The 18,232-nt window shown below is 37.2% G+C and overlaps 1 protein-coding gene across 1 annotated transcript; it reads left to right on the top strand.

Annotated features, from left to right (window-relative positions):
- Positions 1-13,344: 13,344 nt before the first annotated feature.
- LOC103009690 (mortality factor 4-like protein 1) lies at positions 13,345-15,052 on the top strand. The gene has a single exon (XM_057541862.1). It carries the CDS (start codon positions 13,410-13,412, stop codon positions 14,379-14,381), a length of 972 nt encoding a protein of 323 aa, XP_057397845.1. The 5' UTR covers positions 13,345-13,409; the 3' UTR covers positions 14,382-15,052.
- The last annotated feature ends 3,180 nt before the right edge of the window (positions 15,053-18,232 follow it).

Raw genomic sequence — 18,232 nt, 5'->3', positions numbered from 1 at the left:
AAGCTTTACCTAAGTAAGAAAGGTTTTCACTACTTCAAATGCCCTAGCAGAGAAACAACCCATCAAGCACCATGAAAAGCTATGGTAATATGGTATCACAAAGAGAAAGTGACAGTTCTCTAGAAATCAAACTTAAAGTCACAGAATATTGTGATATAGCTGATAGAGAATTCAAAATAACTGTCACGAAGAAACTCAATGAGCTACAAGAAAACTCAAAAAGGCAGTTCAATGAGTTCAGGAATAAAATTAATGGACAAAAGTAATACTTTACCAAAGAGACTGAAACTCTAAAAAAGAATCAAAATGGAATTCTGGAGCTTAAGAACTCAATAAATGAAGGATGCATTAGAAAGCACTGGAAATAGAGCAGCCCATATATATGGAAGAGAAAATTACCAAGCTCAAAGATAGAAATCTAGAAAATATTCAAGTAGAAGAGGAGAGAGAACTATGATGTTTTAAAAATAAAGAAACTCTATGAAAACTATATGACTCCATTAGATAAGGCAACATAAGGATAACAAGTATCCCAGAGGAGAAGAGAGGTAGAAGGAAACAGAGAGCTTATTTAAAGAAATAATAGCTGAGAACTTCTCTAACCTAGGGAAGAACTGGATATTCAAGTCCACAAAGCTAATAGAACACCTAATAATCCCAAAGCAAAAAAACCTTCTCCAAGACACATTATTTTAAAACTGTCAAAACTCAGTGATAAAGAATTTTAAAGGCAGCTAGGGAAAAAAGACAGTAACCTACAAAGGTACCCCCACTAGGCTATCAGCAGATTTCTCAGCATCAACTTGATAGGCCAGGAGAGAGTGAATGACATACTCATAATATTGAAAGATTAAAAACTGTCAGCCAAGAATACTCTACTCAGCAAAGTTATCCATTAGATATAAAGGAGAAATAAAGGCTTTCTCAGAAACCCAAAGCTGAAGGAGATTACCACCACTAGACCTGCCTTACAAGAAATGTTCAAAGGAGCCCTTCTACCTGAAATGAAAAAACAAAAGTACACAAAACTTTGACTAGGGCAATAAGTACACAGAATCAGAAAATTCCAACTCCATATCAGAATAGATTGTCAAACAATTATAACTTAAATGGGGGGGGGAGCATTATGAATAACTATAGCTACTTTAATTCGGTAACAAACTCACAACATAAAAACAGACAATGTGACCAAAAAAAAAACATAGAGGGGGGAAGGGGAAAAGAAGAGAACCTGTAAAGGCAAATGAAGAAAAGATGCTATCAGCAGAAAAAGGACTATTTTATCTATGAGACATTTCATACAAAGCCCATGATAATAACAAAACAAAAATCTAAAGCAGCAACACAAAAGAGGAGAAACTGAGAAAAAAAATCATAGAAAACCACAAAACTAAAATGGTAGACAGAAACACGAGGAAAAAGAAATGATATAGCAACCAGAAAACAAAATATAAAATGGCAGCACTAAGTCCTCAAACATCAATAGTCACCCTAAACATAAGTGTATTGATTTCACCAATCAAAAGACAGAGTGGCTGGATGGATTAAAAACAAGACCCAACTATACACTGTCACCAGGAGATTCATCTCAGCTCTAAAGAAAACACAAGCTCAAAGTGAAGGGATGGAAGATGATACTCCAGGCAAATGGCAGCCAAAAGAAATTGGGTGCAGCCATACTTATTAGACAAAACAGATTTCAATCCCCCAAAAAGGTAACAAGAGACAAAGATGGGCATTATTTAATGATAAGGGGAACAATCCATCAATAAGACAACATAACATTTATTAATATATATGCACCTAACATGGGAACACCAAAATATATAAAGGACTTGTTAACAGACCTAAAGTGAGAAATCATCAGCAAGACAATAATAGCAGGGGATTTTAACACCCCACTTATATCAATGGATAGATCAAAGTCAACAACAACAAAAATGAGCCTTAAATGAAACATTAGATCAGACAGTCTCAATAGATATCTAAAGAACATTCCATCCAAAAGCAGTAGAATACATATTCTTCAAGTGTACGTGGAACATTCTCAAGGATAGACCATATTTTGGGACACAAAACAAGTCTCAAATTTAAGACCGAAATCATATCAAGCATCTTTTCTAACCACAAGGGTATAAACCTAGAAACCAACTACAAGAAAGCTGGAAAAATTACAAACATGTGAAGACTAAATAACATGCTACTGAACAACTATTGGGTAAAAAGCAATCAAAGGAGAAATCCAAAAATACCTGAAGACAAAAGAAAATGAAAATATGACATACTAAAACCTACAGAATGCAGCAAAAGCAGTAGTAAGAGTGAAGTTTATAGCTACACAGGCCAACTCAAGAAACAAGAAAAACCTCAGTCTAACCTTACAACTAAAGGAACAAGAAAAAGAAGAATAAAGCCCAAAGTCAGAAGGAAGGAAGGAAATAATAAAAATCAGAGCAGAAATAAATGAAAGAGCCTAAAAAGACAATAGAAAAGATAAGTGAAACTAAGAACTGGTTCTTTGAAAATTTTAACAAAATTGACAAACCTTTACCTAGACTAAGAAAAAGAGAGAGAAGACTCAAATATAACAATCAAAAATGAAAGAGAAGTAACATATAACAGAAATGCAAAGGATTGTAAGAGACTATTAACAGCTACACACCAACAAATTGGATAATCTAGAAGAAATGGATAAATTCTTAGAATCATACAACCTTCCAAGACTGAATCATAAACAGAAAATCTGAATAGACTGATCACTAGTAAGGAGATTGAAACATTAATAGAAACCTGTCAAAAAAACAACAGTCCAGGATCAGACAGCTTCACTGGTAAGTTCTACCAAATATTCAAAGAAGATTTAATACCTATTCTCAAATTCTTCCTAAAAAATGAAGATGAGGGAACTCTTCTGAACTCATTTTATAATGCCATAATATATCCTAACACCAAAACCAGGCAAAGACAAAACAACAACAACAAAAAAAGGAATTATAGGCCAGTATCTCTGATGAACATAAATGCAAAAATCCTCAACAAAATATCAGCAAACTGAATTCAACAATACTTTAAAAGAATTATACACCATGATCAAGCGAGATTCATTCCAAGGATGCAAAGATGGTTCAACACCCCTAAATCAATGTGATATACCACATTAACAAAGGATAAAAATTATATGATCATCTCAATAAATGCGGACAAAGCATTTGACAATATTCAATGTCCATTTATGATAAAAACTCTCAAAAAAATGGGTATAGAAGGGACATATTTGAACATAAAAAAGACCATATATGAAAAAACCCTCAGCTAACATCATACTCAATGGTGAAAAACTGAAAGCTATCCCTCTAAGATGAGGAACAAAATAAGGATGCCCACTCTCACCACTCTTATTAAACATTGCATTGAAGTCCTAGCCAGAGAAATTAGGTAAGAAAAAGAAAAAGCATTCAAATTGAAAATGAAGAAAAACTGTCTGTTCTTGCAGATAACATGATTTTAAATAGAAAGAACTCCAAAGACTCCACCAAAAAAACTATTGGAACTAATATATACAGTAAAGTTGCAGGGCACAAAATAAATATGCAAAAATCTGTTGTGTTTCTATACACTAACAATGGCCTATCAGAAAGAGAAACTAAGAAAAACGATCCCATTTACAACTGCAACAAAAAGAATACCTGGAAATAAATCTAACAAAGGAGGTGAAAAACATGTACACTAAAAACTGTAAGACACTGCTGAAAGAAATTAAAGACACAAAGAAACGGAAAGATATTCTGTGTTCACGGATTGGAAGAATTAATATTTTTAAAATATCCACATTACCTAAAGCAATCTACAGATTCAATGCAATCTTGTACCAAAATCCCAACAATATTTTTCACAGAAATAGAACAAAAATGCTAAAATTTATATGGAACCACAAAAGACGCCACATAGCCAAAACAATCCTGAGAAAAACAAAGCTGGAGGTATCACAGTCTCTGATTTTGAATTATAGTACAGAGCTATAGTAACGAAAATAGCATGGTATTGGCAGAAAACATACACATAGCAGTAGAACAGAATTGAGAGTCCAGAAATAAACCTACACATATATGGAAAACTAATTTACAACAAAAAAGCCAAGAACAATATAATGAGAATGAAAAGTCCCTTCAGTAAAAGGCATTGGGAAAACTGGATAGCCACATGCAAAATAAACAAATGGAACAATGTCAAACTAAAACTCTTCTGCACATCAAATGAAACTCAAAACAAAAAGACAACCTACTGGATGGGAGAAGATATTTGCAAATCATATCCAATAAGGGGTTAATATCCAAAATATATAAAGAATTCATACAACAACAACAAAAAAGAAACCTGATTAAAAATGGTCAGAGGAACTGAATAGATAATTTTCCAAAGACTTACAGATGGCTAACAGGTACATGGAAAGGTGCTCAACATCACTAATCATCGTGGAAATACAAATCAAAACCATGATGAGCTACCACCTCACACCTGTTAGAATTGCTCTTATCAAAAAAGATAAGAAATAACACTTGTGGAAGAGGATGTGGAGAAAAGGGAACACTTGTACACGCTTGGTGAGAATGTAAATTAGTGGAGCCACTATGGAAAACAATGTAAAGATGCCTCAAAAAATTAAGAATGGAACTTTCAAATGATCCAGCTATTCCACTTCTGGGTATCCAAAGAATACAACACTAATTCAAAAAGCATCTCCATATTGATTACAGCATTATTTACAATAGCCAAGATATGGAAATAACCTCAGTGGCCATTGATGGATGAATGGATAAAGATGTGGTATACACATATACACACAAACACTGGAATATTACTCAACCATAAGATGAAATATTGCCATTTGCTACAACATGGATGGATTTTAAGGGTACTATGCTAAGTGAAACAAGTCAGACAGAGGAAAACAAATACTGTATGATTTCACTCACATGTGGAATATAAAAGAAGTAAATGAAGAAACAAGAGCAAAAACACAGATACAGAAAACATCAATGGTTATCAGAGGGGAAGGAGGGAGGGAAGGGGGAAGGCAAAATGGGTAAAAGAGGTCAACTGTATGGTAACAAATGGAAACTAGACTTTTAGTAGTATATACAGAAGTCGAATTATGATGTTGTACACATGAAACTTGTATAAAGTTATAAACCAATATTACCCCAATAAATAAAATCTCATTATAATAGCCAGTAAAAGACTAACTTATTATCTTCTTTTTAAACAAACTAACATTTCTACCATTTTATACTAGCATTTAATTACAGAATATTTAAGAAAACACCATCAGGAAATCAACTATTACATCATTTTTATCATTCATCCTATACTCAGTGTAGATTTTATAGGAGTTGAATTTAACTTATGATTACGGCCAAATAGTCACTAATCTGAAATACGTTCTGTGTGATATGTATGTTAAAAGATACACCATCTTTTTGTAAAGGTAAGTGGCTAGAAAAATTTTTACTTAAAAGAACTTTAGCCAGCAAAGGAAACCATAAACAAGACGAAAAGACAACCCTCAGAATCGGAGAAAATATTTGCAAATGAAACAATTAACAAAGGATTAATCTCCAAAATATACAAGCAGCTCATGCAGCTCAATATCAAAAAAAAAAAAAAAAATACAACCCAATCCGAAAGTGGGCAGAAGACCTAAATAGACATTTCTCCAAAGAAGATATACAGATTGCCAACAAACACATGAAAAGATGCTCAGCATCACTAATCATTAGAGAAATGCAAATCAAAACCACAATGAGGTATCACCTCACACCTGTCAGAATGGCCATCATCAAAAAATCTACAAACAATAAATGCTGGAGAGGGTGTGAAAAAAAGGGAACCCTTCTGCACTGTTGGTGGGAATGTAAATTGATACAGCCACTATGGAGAACAGTATGGAGATTCCTTAAAAAACTAAAAATAGAACTACCATATGACCCAGAAATCCCACTCCTGGGCATATACCCTGAGAAAACCATAATTCAAAAAGAGTCATGTACCACAGTGTTCACTGCAGCACTATTTACAATTGCCAGGACATGGAAGCAACCTAAATGTCCATCAACAGATAAATGGATAGAGAAGATGTGGCACATACATACAATGGAATATTACTCAGCCATAAAAAGAAATGAAATTGAGTTATTTGTAATGAGGTGGATGGACCTAGAGTCTGTCATACAGAGTGAAGTAAGTCAGAAAGAGAAAAACAAATACCGTATGCTAACGCACATATATGGAATCTGAAAAAACGGTACTGATGAACCTAGAGGCAAGGCAGGAATAAAGATGCAGATGTAGAGAATGCACTTGAGGACATGGAGGCAGGGGGGTGGGAAGGGGAAGCTGGGACGAAATGAGAGAGTAGCACTGATATAGATACACTACCAAATGTAAAATCGATGGCTAGTGGGAAGCTGCTGTATAGCACAAGTTCAGCTCGATGCTTTGTGACGACCTAGAGGGGTGGGACAGGGAGGATGGGAGGGAGGCTCAAGAGGGAGGGGATATGGGGATATATGTATACTTATAGCTGATTCACTTTGTTGTACAACAGAAACTAACACAACATTCTAAAGCAATTATACTCCAATAAGGATACTAAAAAAATACTTTTTCAAGAACTAAATATTTATATGGTAGAAACAATTCAATAACTAACCAATAAATTCAGTATTTACTTGGTAGATGTAATTCAATAAAATATCAAAAGATGGTGGGTAAATGACCATGCAATAATACTAGAAGTTTAATGTACATTCTAAGTGCGAGAGGAGAAGAATGAGAGAAAAATATATGAAAAAAGAACCAATTAAGATGAGTGTGATTCATTTTATACATCAATTTAAGTGAGCCACATGTGCCCAGATTCAACCTTGTTTCTGGGTGTTTCTGGATGAAATTAGCATTTGGAACAGTGGTCTTGGTAGACTGCCCTCCCCAGTGTGGTTGGGAGCCATCCAATCCACTGAGGGCCGGAATAGAATGAAATGTAGAGGAAGGAGTAATTTGTTCCTTTCCCTGCCTCATGGATTGGGCTAGGACATCTCACCTCATTTCACTTGCCCGTGGATTGGGATTTACATCATTGACTCCCCTGGTTCTCAGGCCTTCAGACTCAGACTGAAGTATACCACCAGATTTCCAGTTTCCAGAGGGCTGATCATAATACTTCTCAGCCTCCATAACTGCATGAGCCAATTCCTCATTCTAAATCTCCTTTTATACATATATCTCCATCCTATTGGTTCTTTTCCCTGGAGAACCCTCACTAATACAATGAGATCACATGTAATTCTCTGTGATATCTTCTTGTGAACTACCCCCCAAATATGCACACTGCTCACCTCAACAATGCACCCCACACTCCTACCATCAAATATGAAACTTTAGTAAAAGTCTCCTGAAACCAACCAGGACTTGGTATGAGAGGATTTTAATGAAGTTGGATAAATGGCTGCCTTTTGCACCAAGGTAAAGCGGCAGACTCAGAGGCAGAAGCCAGATGGACAGGGAACACTTGCACTCAACTCCTCTGCCTGCCAATCCATCTCTGGGGTGCCCAGTGAACTAAGCACAGGTGCTAGCACAGGTAACCTAAAACCCAGCCGAGTCCCCAACCTGGCCCCTTCTTTGCTTCAGAGAATCAGCTCACTAAGGCTGCCCCTCCCCTGCCTCATTTCTCCAAACAAGGGAAAGGAAAAAACAACAAAACTGAGAAAAATCTCTAGGAAGGATGGGACCAGAGACAAAGTGTGAAAATAGATGAAGTTTTCTTTTGGCACTTCCTCTTCCTCACTCAGGGACATGCCCTCCCCACCACACTCCCATGGTCTCCATCCCTGCCACTATGGCAGAGTGATTTGTTCCACTCTCGCCTCACTTCTCCCTGGACAACTGTCAGTTATCTTGACCCTTTAGTGCTTGGTGCCTACAAAAACGATTTACCTATGTTAGATTTTGCGCTTTTCTGAAAATTGTTTTTCCCCTGCTGTTCCTCAATTCCCTTATTCTTGTTCCCTCTTCCCTTAGGTCTGCTCCTGCTGTTTCCAAATGACAGAAAGCCTCCAGATAGGTGTTGGCTTGCTGCATGCTGAATCCAATGGAGCAGGACCCATGTCCTTACGCTAACAATGAACCAAAAATTAAATGCTCCCTTCTCATTCTTGAGAAATGATCAAGGCCCTCTCTCAGTTTGAATATTCTTAGAATCTCCAGATCCAGACCTCAAATGTTGGGAACTGCAACATTTAGTCACTGGGGATCCAGCACCAGACTAACTTAGCAGTGGGGAGGGGCAATGGCGTAAGGTTCATCTTTGTGGCAGTCACTTTTCTAAGCAGTTCCCATGCATTAATATCAATACAACAGCCCTACAAAGTAGTGCTACTTTGAAGATGGACAAATAAAATTAGAGAAATTTTTTAAGACTCCCACAAAGATTAAGTGGCAGTAGTGGGATGTGAAACCCAACTATTTCCCCAATAGCCAATACTAATCCAATTTCCTCACTTTACAGTTTAAAAATTGTTACCCTAAACGTATTTTTTAAAAGTGTTCAAATAAACAGCTATTTAAAATGTGCTGAATGTGTTTTCAAATACTGGAAGTTACAACATATCTGCATTGTCAAAACAAGGCTTACAAGAGTATAAGAGCAAAGACTAAAACCCAGTTCTTTTCAGGTCTATGTCGCTTTATAAATTAAAAATATGCTAATTGTTTTCATTTTTTGCCATTAATGTGTACTTATTTTCTGGCTTATGGAAAGTGTTCAAGACAGTTTTGATGGGTGACTGAATGAATTATGCTTCAATAATTTGATTTCATGTCATTAAGTACCTGTAGGAACTTTGAATTGGCAAACTTGAATCTACTGGAATCTCTTCTTTAAGGATGCTCCGCCGGCAAAATTTGTTAATCATACAACATGGACTTCTGCTCAGAACTTTAAAAGTCCTTCAGAACATGACATCAAAAAGTGCTAGCACAAATATTGCAATCATGTGACTATCTGGAATGGTGATAAATGAACTTCTTTAGGTATCTGATAGACTCAGGGCATACGGTTCTGCCCAATGGGCAAAATTGTTATTGGGTATGTTTTTTCTTAACAGCATGGGTATGCTACACTTAACAGCTCCTTTAAAATGTTTAAGAGATGGCATTAGTTCTGCTCCCCCAGACCACAGGGAAGGATGCCACCTTCTTTATGCAGAGCAAACTTTCACGTATTTACTCTCCAGTCTCACCATAAGCCGTGCTGGATTGTTCCTTCGTCACCCACAAGAACATGTTACTCACGTGCAGTCCTTCCCTGCTCAAGTTTGCATTGCCTTGTAAAGTCCAATCTTCTCTAATTGCATCATGCCATGCACTATAAGTCACATTTGCATCCCATTTAAAAGTTAAACCACAACAGACACTGAAGAACAAAAGGAACCACAAGCCCAGGTTTTTCGACAAAACTCCCACACATTGATAATTGGAAGCACATAAATCTACACAGACAAGGTCCGAAATTCCTGCCACGACTTACGCTGACGTCTCACAGCCTAACCCACTTTCAATGCTGCCACCAAGTACCCTGGAAAGGTATGAAGGGCAAGAAAACACTAACAAAACTTTCTGGGGAGCAATAGAAATGAAAATAAATAACATGGATTGCCTAACAAATTGTACTTCTGGAGTCTGCATTTAACCATCATTGAGATATGTCTGGTTGGTTGATGTCATAAAAATCTCATTGTTAGAATTCAATATTTAGGTCAGTTCTGAAACAACAGTTAGTTACTAACAGGTTAAGGTACACATTTGGGTAAACAAGGCTCATTTAAGAAGTCCAAATTATTTTCAGAACTAAGAAAAAATGATTTTGCCCCCCAGTTTATATAAAAACTCCCATGAACAGTGTGGGGTTTTCTGTATGTGTTTAATTATCCACCAAAATTCCATAGTTCTAAGCTAAACCAAATTCCTTTACAATATGGGTTCCTAAACTTAATTACCATTTTAGGTGCAAATCTAACAGAAACTGAAAGGCCTTTACTATGATGTGAAGTAGCTGATTCTGATTTGCTGATGAAAACGATTTTGTCTCTTCCACACACATAGGTATATTACACAGCCAATGGACTCTCTACTTAAGAATGACAGAAATAGCCCCTTAATGACTAGAAAAAACTAATATAATCTCCCTTTAAAAATCAATAAGAATAGAGGGAACTTACCTTAAGATAACAAAGGCCATATATGACAAACCCACAGACAACATCATTCTTAATGATTAAAAACTGAAACCCTTTCCTCTAAGATCAGGAACAAGACAAGGTTGTCCACGCTCACCACTACTATTCAACATAGTTTTGGAAGTTTTAGCCACAGCAATCAGAGAAGAAAAAGAAATAAAAGCAATCCAAATCGGAAAAGAAGAAGCAAAGCTGTCACTGTTTGCAGATGACATGATACTATACATAGAGAATCCTAAAGATGCTACCAGAAAACTACTAGAGCTAATCAATGAATTTGGTAAAGTAGCAGGATACAAAATTAATGCACAGAAATCTCTTGCATTCCTATACACTAATGATGAAAAATCTGAAAATCAAGGAAACACTCCCATCTACCATTGCAACAAAAACAATAAAATACCTAGGAATAAACCTACCTAAGGAGACAAAAGACCTATATGCAGAAAACTATAGGACACTGATGAAAGAAATTAAAGATGATACAAAGAGATGGAGAGGTATATATGATGTTCTTGGATTGGAAGAATCAACATTGTGAAAATGACTATACTACCCAAAACAATCAACAGATTCAATGCAATCCCTAACAAACTACCAATGGCATTTTTCACAGAACTAGAATAAAAAATTTCACAATTTGTATGAAAACCCAAGAGACCCCAAATAGCCCAAGCAATCTTGAGAAAGAAAAATGGAGCTGGAGGAATCAGGTTCCCAGACTTCAGACTATACTACAAAGCTACAGTAATCAAGACAGTATGGCACTGGCACAAAAACAGAAATATAGATAATGGAACAGGATAGAAAGCGCAGAGATAAACCCACACACATATGGACACCTTATTTTTGATAAAAAAGGCAAGAATATACAATGGAGAAAAGACAGCCTCTTCAATAAGTGGTGCTGGGAAAACTGGACAGCTACATGTAAAAGAATGAAATTAGAACACTTCTTAACACCATACACAAGAATAAACTCAAAATGGATTAAAGAGCTAAATGTAATGACAGACACTACAAAACTCTTAGAGGAAAACATAGGCAGAACACTCTTTGACATAAATCACAGCAAGATCCTTTTTGACCCACCTCCTAGAGAAATGGAAATAAGAACAAAAATAAACAAATGGGACCTAATGAAACTTAAAAGCTTTTGCACAGCAAAGGAAACCATAAACAAGATGAAAAGACAACCCTCAGAATGGGAGAAAATATTTGCAAATGAAGCAACTGACAAAGGATTAACCTCCAAAATTTATAAGCAGCTCATGCAACTCAATATCAAAAAAACAAACAACCCAATCAAAAAATAGGCAGAAGACCTAAATAGACATTTCTCCATAGAAGATACACAGACTGCCAACAAACACATGAAAGAATGCTCAAAATCACTAATCATTAAAGAAATGCAAATCAAAACTACAATGAGGTATCACCTCACACCAGTCAGAAAGGTCATCATCAAAAAATCTACAAACAGTAAATGCTGGAGAGGGTGTGGAGAAAAGGGAACCTTCTTGCACTGTTGGTGGGAATGTAAATGGATACAGCCACTATGGAGACCAGTATGAAGGTTCCTTAAAAAACTAAAAATAGAACTACCATATGACCCAGCAATCCCACTACTGGGCATATACCCTGAGAAAACCATAATTCAAAAAGAGTCATGTACCACAATGTTCATCATAGCTCTACTTACAATAGCCAGGACATGGAAGCAACCTAAGTGTCCGTTGACAGATGAATGGATAAAGAAGATGTGGCACATGTATACAATGGAATATTACTCAGCCATAAAAAGAAAGGAAATTGAGTTATTTGTAGTGAGGTGGATGGACCTAGAGTCTGTCATACAGAGTGAAGTAAGTCAGAAAGAGAAAAACAAATACCAAATGCTAACACATATATATGGAATGTAAAAAACAAACAAACAGGGCTTCCCTGGTGGCACAGTGGTTGAGAATCTGCCTGCTAATGCAGGGGACACGGGTTCGAGCCCTGGTCTGGGAAGATCCCACATGCCGCGGAGCGGCTGGGCCCGTGAGCCACAGCTGCTGAGCCTGCGCGTCTGGAGCCTGTGCCCCGCAACGGGAGGGGCTGCGATAGAGAGAGGCCCGCGCACCGCGATGAAGAGCGGTCCCCGCACTGCAATGAAGAGTGGCCCCCGCTTGCCACAACTGGAGAAAGCCCTCGCACGAACCGAAGACCCAACACAGCCAAAAATAAATAAATAAATAAATAAAGTAGGGGAAAAAAAAACCAAACAAACAAACAAACAAAAAAAGTTGTTCTGAAGAACCTAGGGGCAGGACAGGAGTAAAGACATGGACATAAAGAATGGAGTTGAGGACACGGGGAGGGAGAAGGGTAAGCTGCGATGAAGTGAGAGAGTGGTATGGACATATATACACTACCAAATGTAAAATAGATAGCTAGTGGGAAGCAGCCACATAGCACAGGGAGATCAGCTCGGTGCTTTGTGACCACCTAGAGGGGTGGGATATGGAGGGTGGGAGGGAGATGCAAGAGGGAGGAGATATGGGGATATATGTATATGTATAGCTGATTCACTTTGTTATAAAGTAGAAACTAACACACCATTGTAAAGCAATTATACTCCAATAAAGATGTTAAAAAAAAATCAATAAGAAGGCAGACCTGATCATTGTAGATCATCCTCCTCCAGGGAACATCATGAATATTATTAACACAGGCCAACTTCTGTTTCTGAATTGTCAGAAACAGCTTAAATGGATAAGGGTTTGATACAAGAGGTTGAACAAGTATCTGGCTTGAAATAGTCTGGCATCAAAAGTAGGATTTTATCATGCAGCTCAATATCAAAAAAACAAACAACCCAATCCAAAAATGGGCAGAAGATCTAAATAGACATTTCTCCAAAGAAGATATACAGATGGCCAACAAACATATGAAAGGCTGCTCAACATCGCTAATCATTAGAGAAATGCAAATCAAAACTACAAGGAGGTGTATCACCTCACACCAGTCAGAATGGCCATCATCAAAAAAATCTTCAAACAGAGAGTAGGGGGCGGTAGTTGGGGGTGGTGGGAGAAGGAGGAGGCGGCGGCGGTGGCGAATCACTTATAAATGGCGCCAAAGCAGGACCCGAAGCCTAAATTCCAGGAGGGTGAGAGAGTGCTGTGCTTCCATGGGCCTCTTCTTTATGAAGCAAAGTGTGTAAAGGTTGCCATAAAGGATAAACAAGTGAAATACTTTATACATTACAGTGGTTGGAACAAAAATTGGGATGAATGGGTTCCAGAAAGCAGAGTACTCAAATACGTGGACACCAATTTGCAGCAACAACGAGAACTTCAAAAAGCCAATCAGGAGCAGTATGCAGAGGGGAAGATGAGAGGGGCTGTCCCTGGAAAGAAGACTTCTGGTCTGCAACAGAAAAATGTTGAAGTGAAAACAAAAAAGAACAAACAGAAAACACCTGGAAATGGAGATGGTGGCAGTACCAGTGAGACACCTCAGCCTCGTCGCAAGAAAAGGGCCCGCATAGATCCTACTGTTGAAAATGAGGAAACATTCATGAACAGAGTTGAAGGTAAAATAAAGATTCCTGAAGAACTAAAACCATGGCTTGCTGATGACTGGGACTTAATTACCCGGCAAAAACAGCTCTTTTATCTTCCTGCCAAGAAGAATGTGGATTCCATTCTAGAGGATTATGCAAATTACAAGAAATCTCGAGGAAACACAGATGATAAGGAGTATGCTGTTAATGAAGTTGTGGCAGGGAGCAAGGAATACTTCAATGTAATGTTGGGCACTCAGCTTCTCTACAAATTTGAGAGACCACAGTATGCTGAAATCCTCGCAGATCACCCTGATGCACCCATGTCCCAGGTATATGGAGAGCCACATCTACTGAGATTATTTGTACGTATTGGAGCAATGTTGGCCTATACACCTCTGGATGAGAAGAGCCTTGCTTTATTACCGAATTATCTTCATGATTTCCTAAAATACCTGGCAAAGAACTCTGCAACTTTGTTTAGTGCCAGCGATTATGAAGTGGCTCCGCGTGAGTACCGTCGGAAAGCTGTGTGAGGCGCTTATACTCACTCTTGTTTGGATCTCTGTAAACACATTGTTTCCTAGTCCTTCTCTTGTACAAATGATGTACTTTGGAAATGTTAGTGTATAACAGAAGTGATGTTTGTTTTCTGTTTGATTTTAAACAGAAAATAAAAGGGGTTACAGCTCCTTTTTTCTTTCTTTTTTTTTTTTCTTCTTCATTTCAAAGTTGCTACCAGTGTATTCAATGACGGACAACAGAGAGACGTACTGTAGAGTGTTTTATTGCTTAGTTGACAAAGCTGCTTTTGAATGCTGGTGGTTCTATTCCTTTGACACTACGCACTTTTATAATATGTGTTAATGCTATATGACAAAATGCTCTGATTCCCAGTGCCAAAGGTTCAATTCAGTGTGTATAACTGAACACACTCGTCCCTTTGTGCTCCCCCCTTTTTTTTATGGTGCTTACAGTAAAGAGCCCATCCTTTGCAAGTCATCCATGTTGTTCCTTAGGCATTTTATCTTTGCTCAGATTGTCAAAGAATGGTGGCTTGTTTCATGGTTTTTGTATTTGTGTCTAATGCACGTTTTAACATGATAGACGCAATGCATTGTGTAGCTACAGTTTTCTGGAAAAGTCAATCTTTTAGAAATTGTTTTTCAGATCTTCAATAAATTTTTCTTTAAATTTCAAAAAAAAATCTACAAACAATAAATGCTGGAGAGCGTGTGGAGAAAAGGGAACCTTCTTGCACTGTTGGTGGGAATGTAACTTGATAAAGCCACTATGGAGAACAGTATGGAGGTTCCTTAAAAAACTAAAAATAGAGCTACCATATGACCCAGCAATCCCACTACTGGGCATATACCCTGAGAAAACCATAATTCAAAAAGAGTCATGTACCACAATGTTCATCGCAGCTCTATTTACAATAGCCAGGACATGGAAGCAACCTAAGTGTCTGTCGACAGATGAATGGATAAAGAAGATGTGGCACATATATACAATGGAATATTACTCAGCCATAAAAAGAAACAAAATTGAGTTATTTGTAGTGAGGTGGATGGACCTAGAGTCTGTCATACAGAGTGAAGGAAGTCAGAAAGAGGAAAACAAATACCGTATGCTAACACATATATATGGAATCCAAAAACAAACAAACAAAAAAGGTTCTGAAGAACCTATGGGCAGGATAGGAATAAAGACGCAGACATAGAGAATGGACTTGAGAACACGGGGAGGGGGAAGGGTAAGCTGGGACGAAGTGGGAGAGTAGCATGGACACATATACACTACCAAACGTAAAATAGCTAGCTAATGGGAAGCAGTCGTAAGCACAGGGAGATCAGCTCAGTGCTTTGTGATCACCTAGAGGGGTAGGATAGGGAAGGTGGGAGGGAGACGCAAGAGGGAGGGGATACGGGGATATATGTATAGCTGATTCACTTTGTTATCCAGCAGAAACTAACACACCATTGTAAAGCAATTATACTCCAACAAAGATGTTAAAAAAAAAAAAAAGTAGGATTTTAATTAGATTATCAGAGAGCCTTTTGTTAAATTTTGGAATGCTGATAAATTTTTTAAAGCCCTCTAATCTGGGAGATATTTACCTTCAATCATTAAACTTGTTCTTGATTAAGAATCTGAAAATGAGCCTGTTAAGCCTTCAGCAAAATAGTATGCCCAATAAAACACTGCAAATAACACTGCCAAGCCACCAGGAAACTCAAACAGCTACTACTCCTAGAATCTGCACAACTGGTGGAAATTAAACTAATGCTTGAAAAGAGACCAAAGCATCTTGAATGAATTCTGACCTTGGGCAAGTTTTTGAGTCCTGCTTCAGAAAAATATCAAAAGAAAGATTTATATTTGAATAAATCTTTGAAAAGTACCCATAGGACAAACCTTTCTTATGCTTCAAAGTGACAGAAGTGATAAAGACAAAGGATAATGTTGATTTAACTCCTCAGCATAGATTCTAGGTATTGGAGAAACTGATTACAAAGAAAAAAATCAGGGCCAACTATAACATGTGCAAGATTGATAACCATCAACTATACTTGGTTGGTGATCATAAGACATTCTGCTTATAATCTTTCCTCTGTAAGCTCCGGCCTTAACTAGCTGGGAACTCAATTGGGTGAATTGAAGGTGACATGGATGTCTCCATTGTTCCAAAAGCAAAAGATGGCAAAACTGAACATTGTTAAATGGTACTATCTAAGATTTTCTTTATTACATACACAATGCTTCTCTTTCTGGTGTCTTGATAAAAATTATTACTGTTGGCCTAACAGTCACTATCACAAGTAAAAGGCAAGTGTTACTAATTATCTTATTACATAGTAAGGGAAACCAGGTATAAAAAGAACCTGACTTTTCCAAGTTTTCCTAGTAAGTTTAGTGGTAAAATTTAATGAAAGCCACATTCTGTCAATACGTAAACTAATCTCTATCTGGAACTAGGGGATCCTGTTTTAACTCAGCCTATCAATAGACTATTTATTAAATTGTTGCTACAATTATCTGCTGCCAAAAAAATAGTTCACAAGGATTCATAGGTATGGCATGGCTTGGGCACACATTTACTCTATAAATTATTGAGCACCTTAAAATGTGCCAGGCAGTGTGCTTGTGAACACTGGGGATACAATGGATGACCCAGAAAGAACCAGTACTTGTGCTCTTGAACTTTCATCTTAGTGTGGGAGATGGACAAATAAAGCAATCAATAAACAATTCCAAACTGTTCTAAATATATCAGAAGGAACTGAATCTCTACTGGGGCAGTAACAACTCCCTAGGTGGTATCAGGGATTGCCAAATGACTTCAGGGATTATTGGCATTGAGTATTAAAGCCAAGGATGTTACAAATCTTGCAATATGGCAGTACAGGGGTCAAAGTCCCACAAAACAAAGATCTATCATATCCAAAGTGCCAACAGTATTCCACTGAGAAATAATATGCCTGGTTGAATTATCTAACAAAGCACCACAGGTGAATATTTCTACTATGGGGAGGTTATTGAACTGGGTTATATAAAAGGAATAGCAAGAAAAAATACTTTCTGCCCCCAGTGAACTTGATCTACCAGCTAAATTATACACACATGCAATAACTAAAGAGGATAGGTCAACAAATGCAGAGCTAAGCCACATTAATAAAGCATGTGCTGTTACAGAAGTTAATAGCTTGCGGAGATTTTGTCAAAAGGAAAAACTTAAGCCAAAATAAAAGAGGGCATGAATTAGCATATATGAGGAGAGAGGGCTTTCATAAGCAAAGGAAGAAATCATGTGAAAACAAGAAGACATCAAGTCCAGCCCTTAGGTCGTTAACCTGAGTGTGATAGGACTGTGCTAACTATCTGTAAATATAAACTAAATCCAACACAACACACAAGTACTAGGTTTCTTGGATTTACATTCTCTTTATTTTGTATCTAAAATTTCCTGTATATCAGGGTGATCTCTATTTCCAAAGCACCTGATATTATTGGTTCTTCTTACTATTCCACTTTTCCTCTTTTAAATCTTCTTCAGTTACTTTTGATTCTGTTTGTTTAAGGCCGTAAGACCAGTTAATAGACTTCATTAACTTTCATATAAATGGTCCGCAGGCAGGTTCATACACATATCCTCTAAAACAGATTTCATTTGCCAATGATCATAGGAGGCAAGTTCTTCCACAGTCATTAAAATTCGTGGGCAGTCTAAGAAACAAAAGATCAAGTATTTTTTTTTTCTTTTCCAAGGGCTGACAGTAAAATTTTAAAAAATCATTGATTCTGGAAGAGCATTATTCAAACAATGAAAAGAGCAATTTTGTGAAATGTTACAAATCCTTGATAAAATTCTCAAAGTTTTACATTG

The sequence above is a fragment of the Balaenoptera acutorostrata genome, chromosome 2 (genome assembly GCF_949987535.1).
Source record: "Balaenoptera acutorostrata chromosome 2, mBalAcu1.1, whole genome shotgun sequence".
NCBI classification, from domain to species: Eukaryota; Metazoa; Chordata; class Mammalia; order Artiodactyla; family Balaenopteridae; genus Balaenoptera; species Balaenoptera acutorostrata.
The sequence above is the reverse complement of the archived record's forward strand: the minus strand, read 5'-3'. Positions and strand labels throughout refer to the sequence as shown.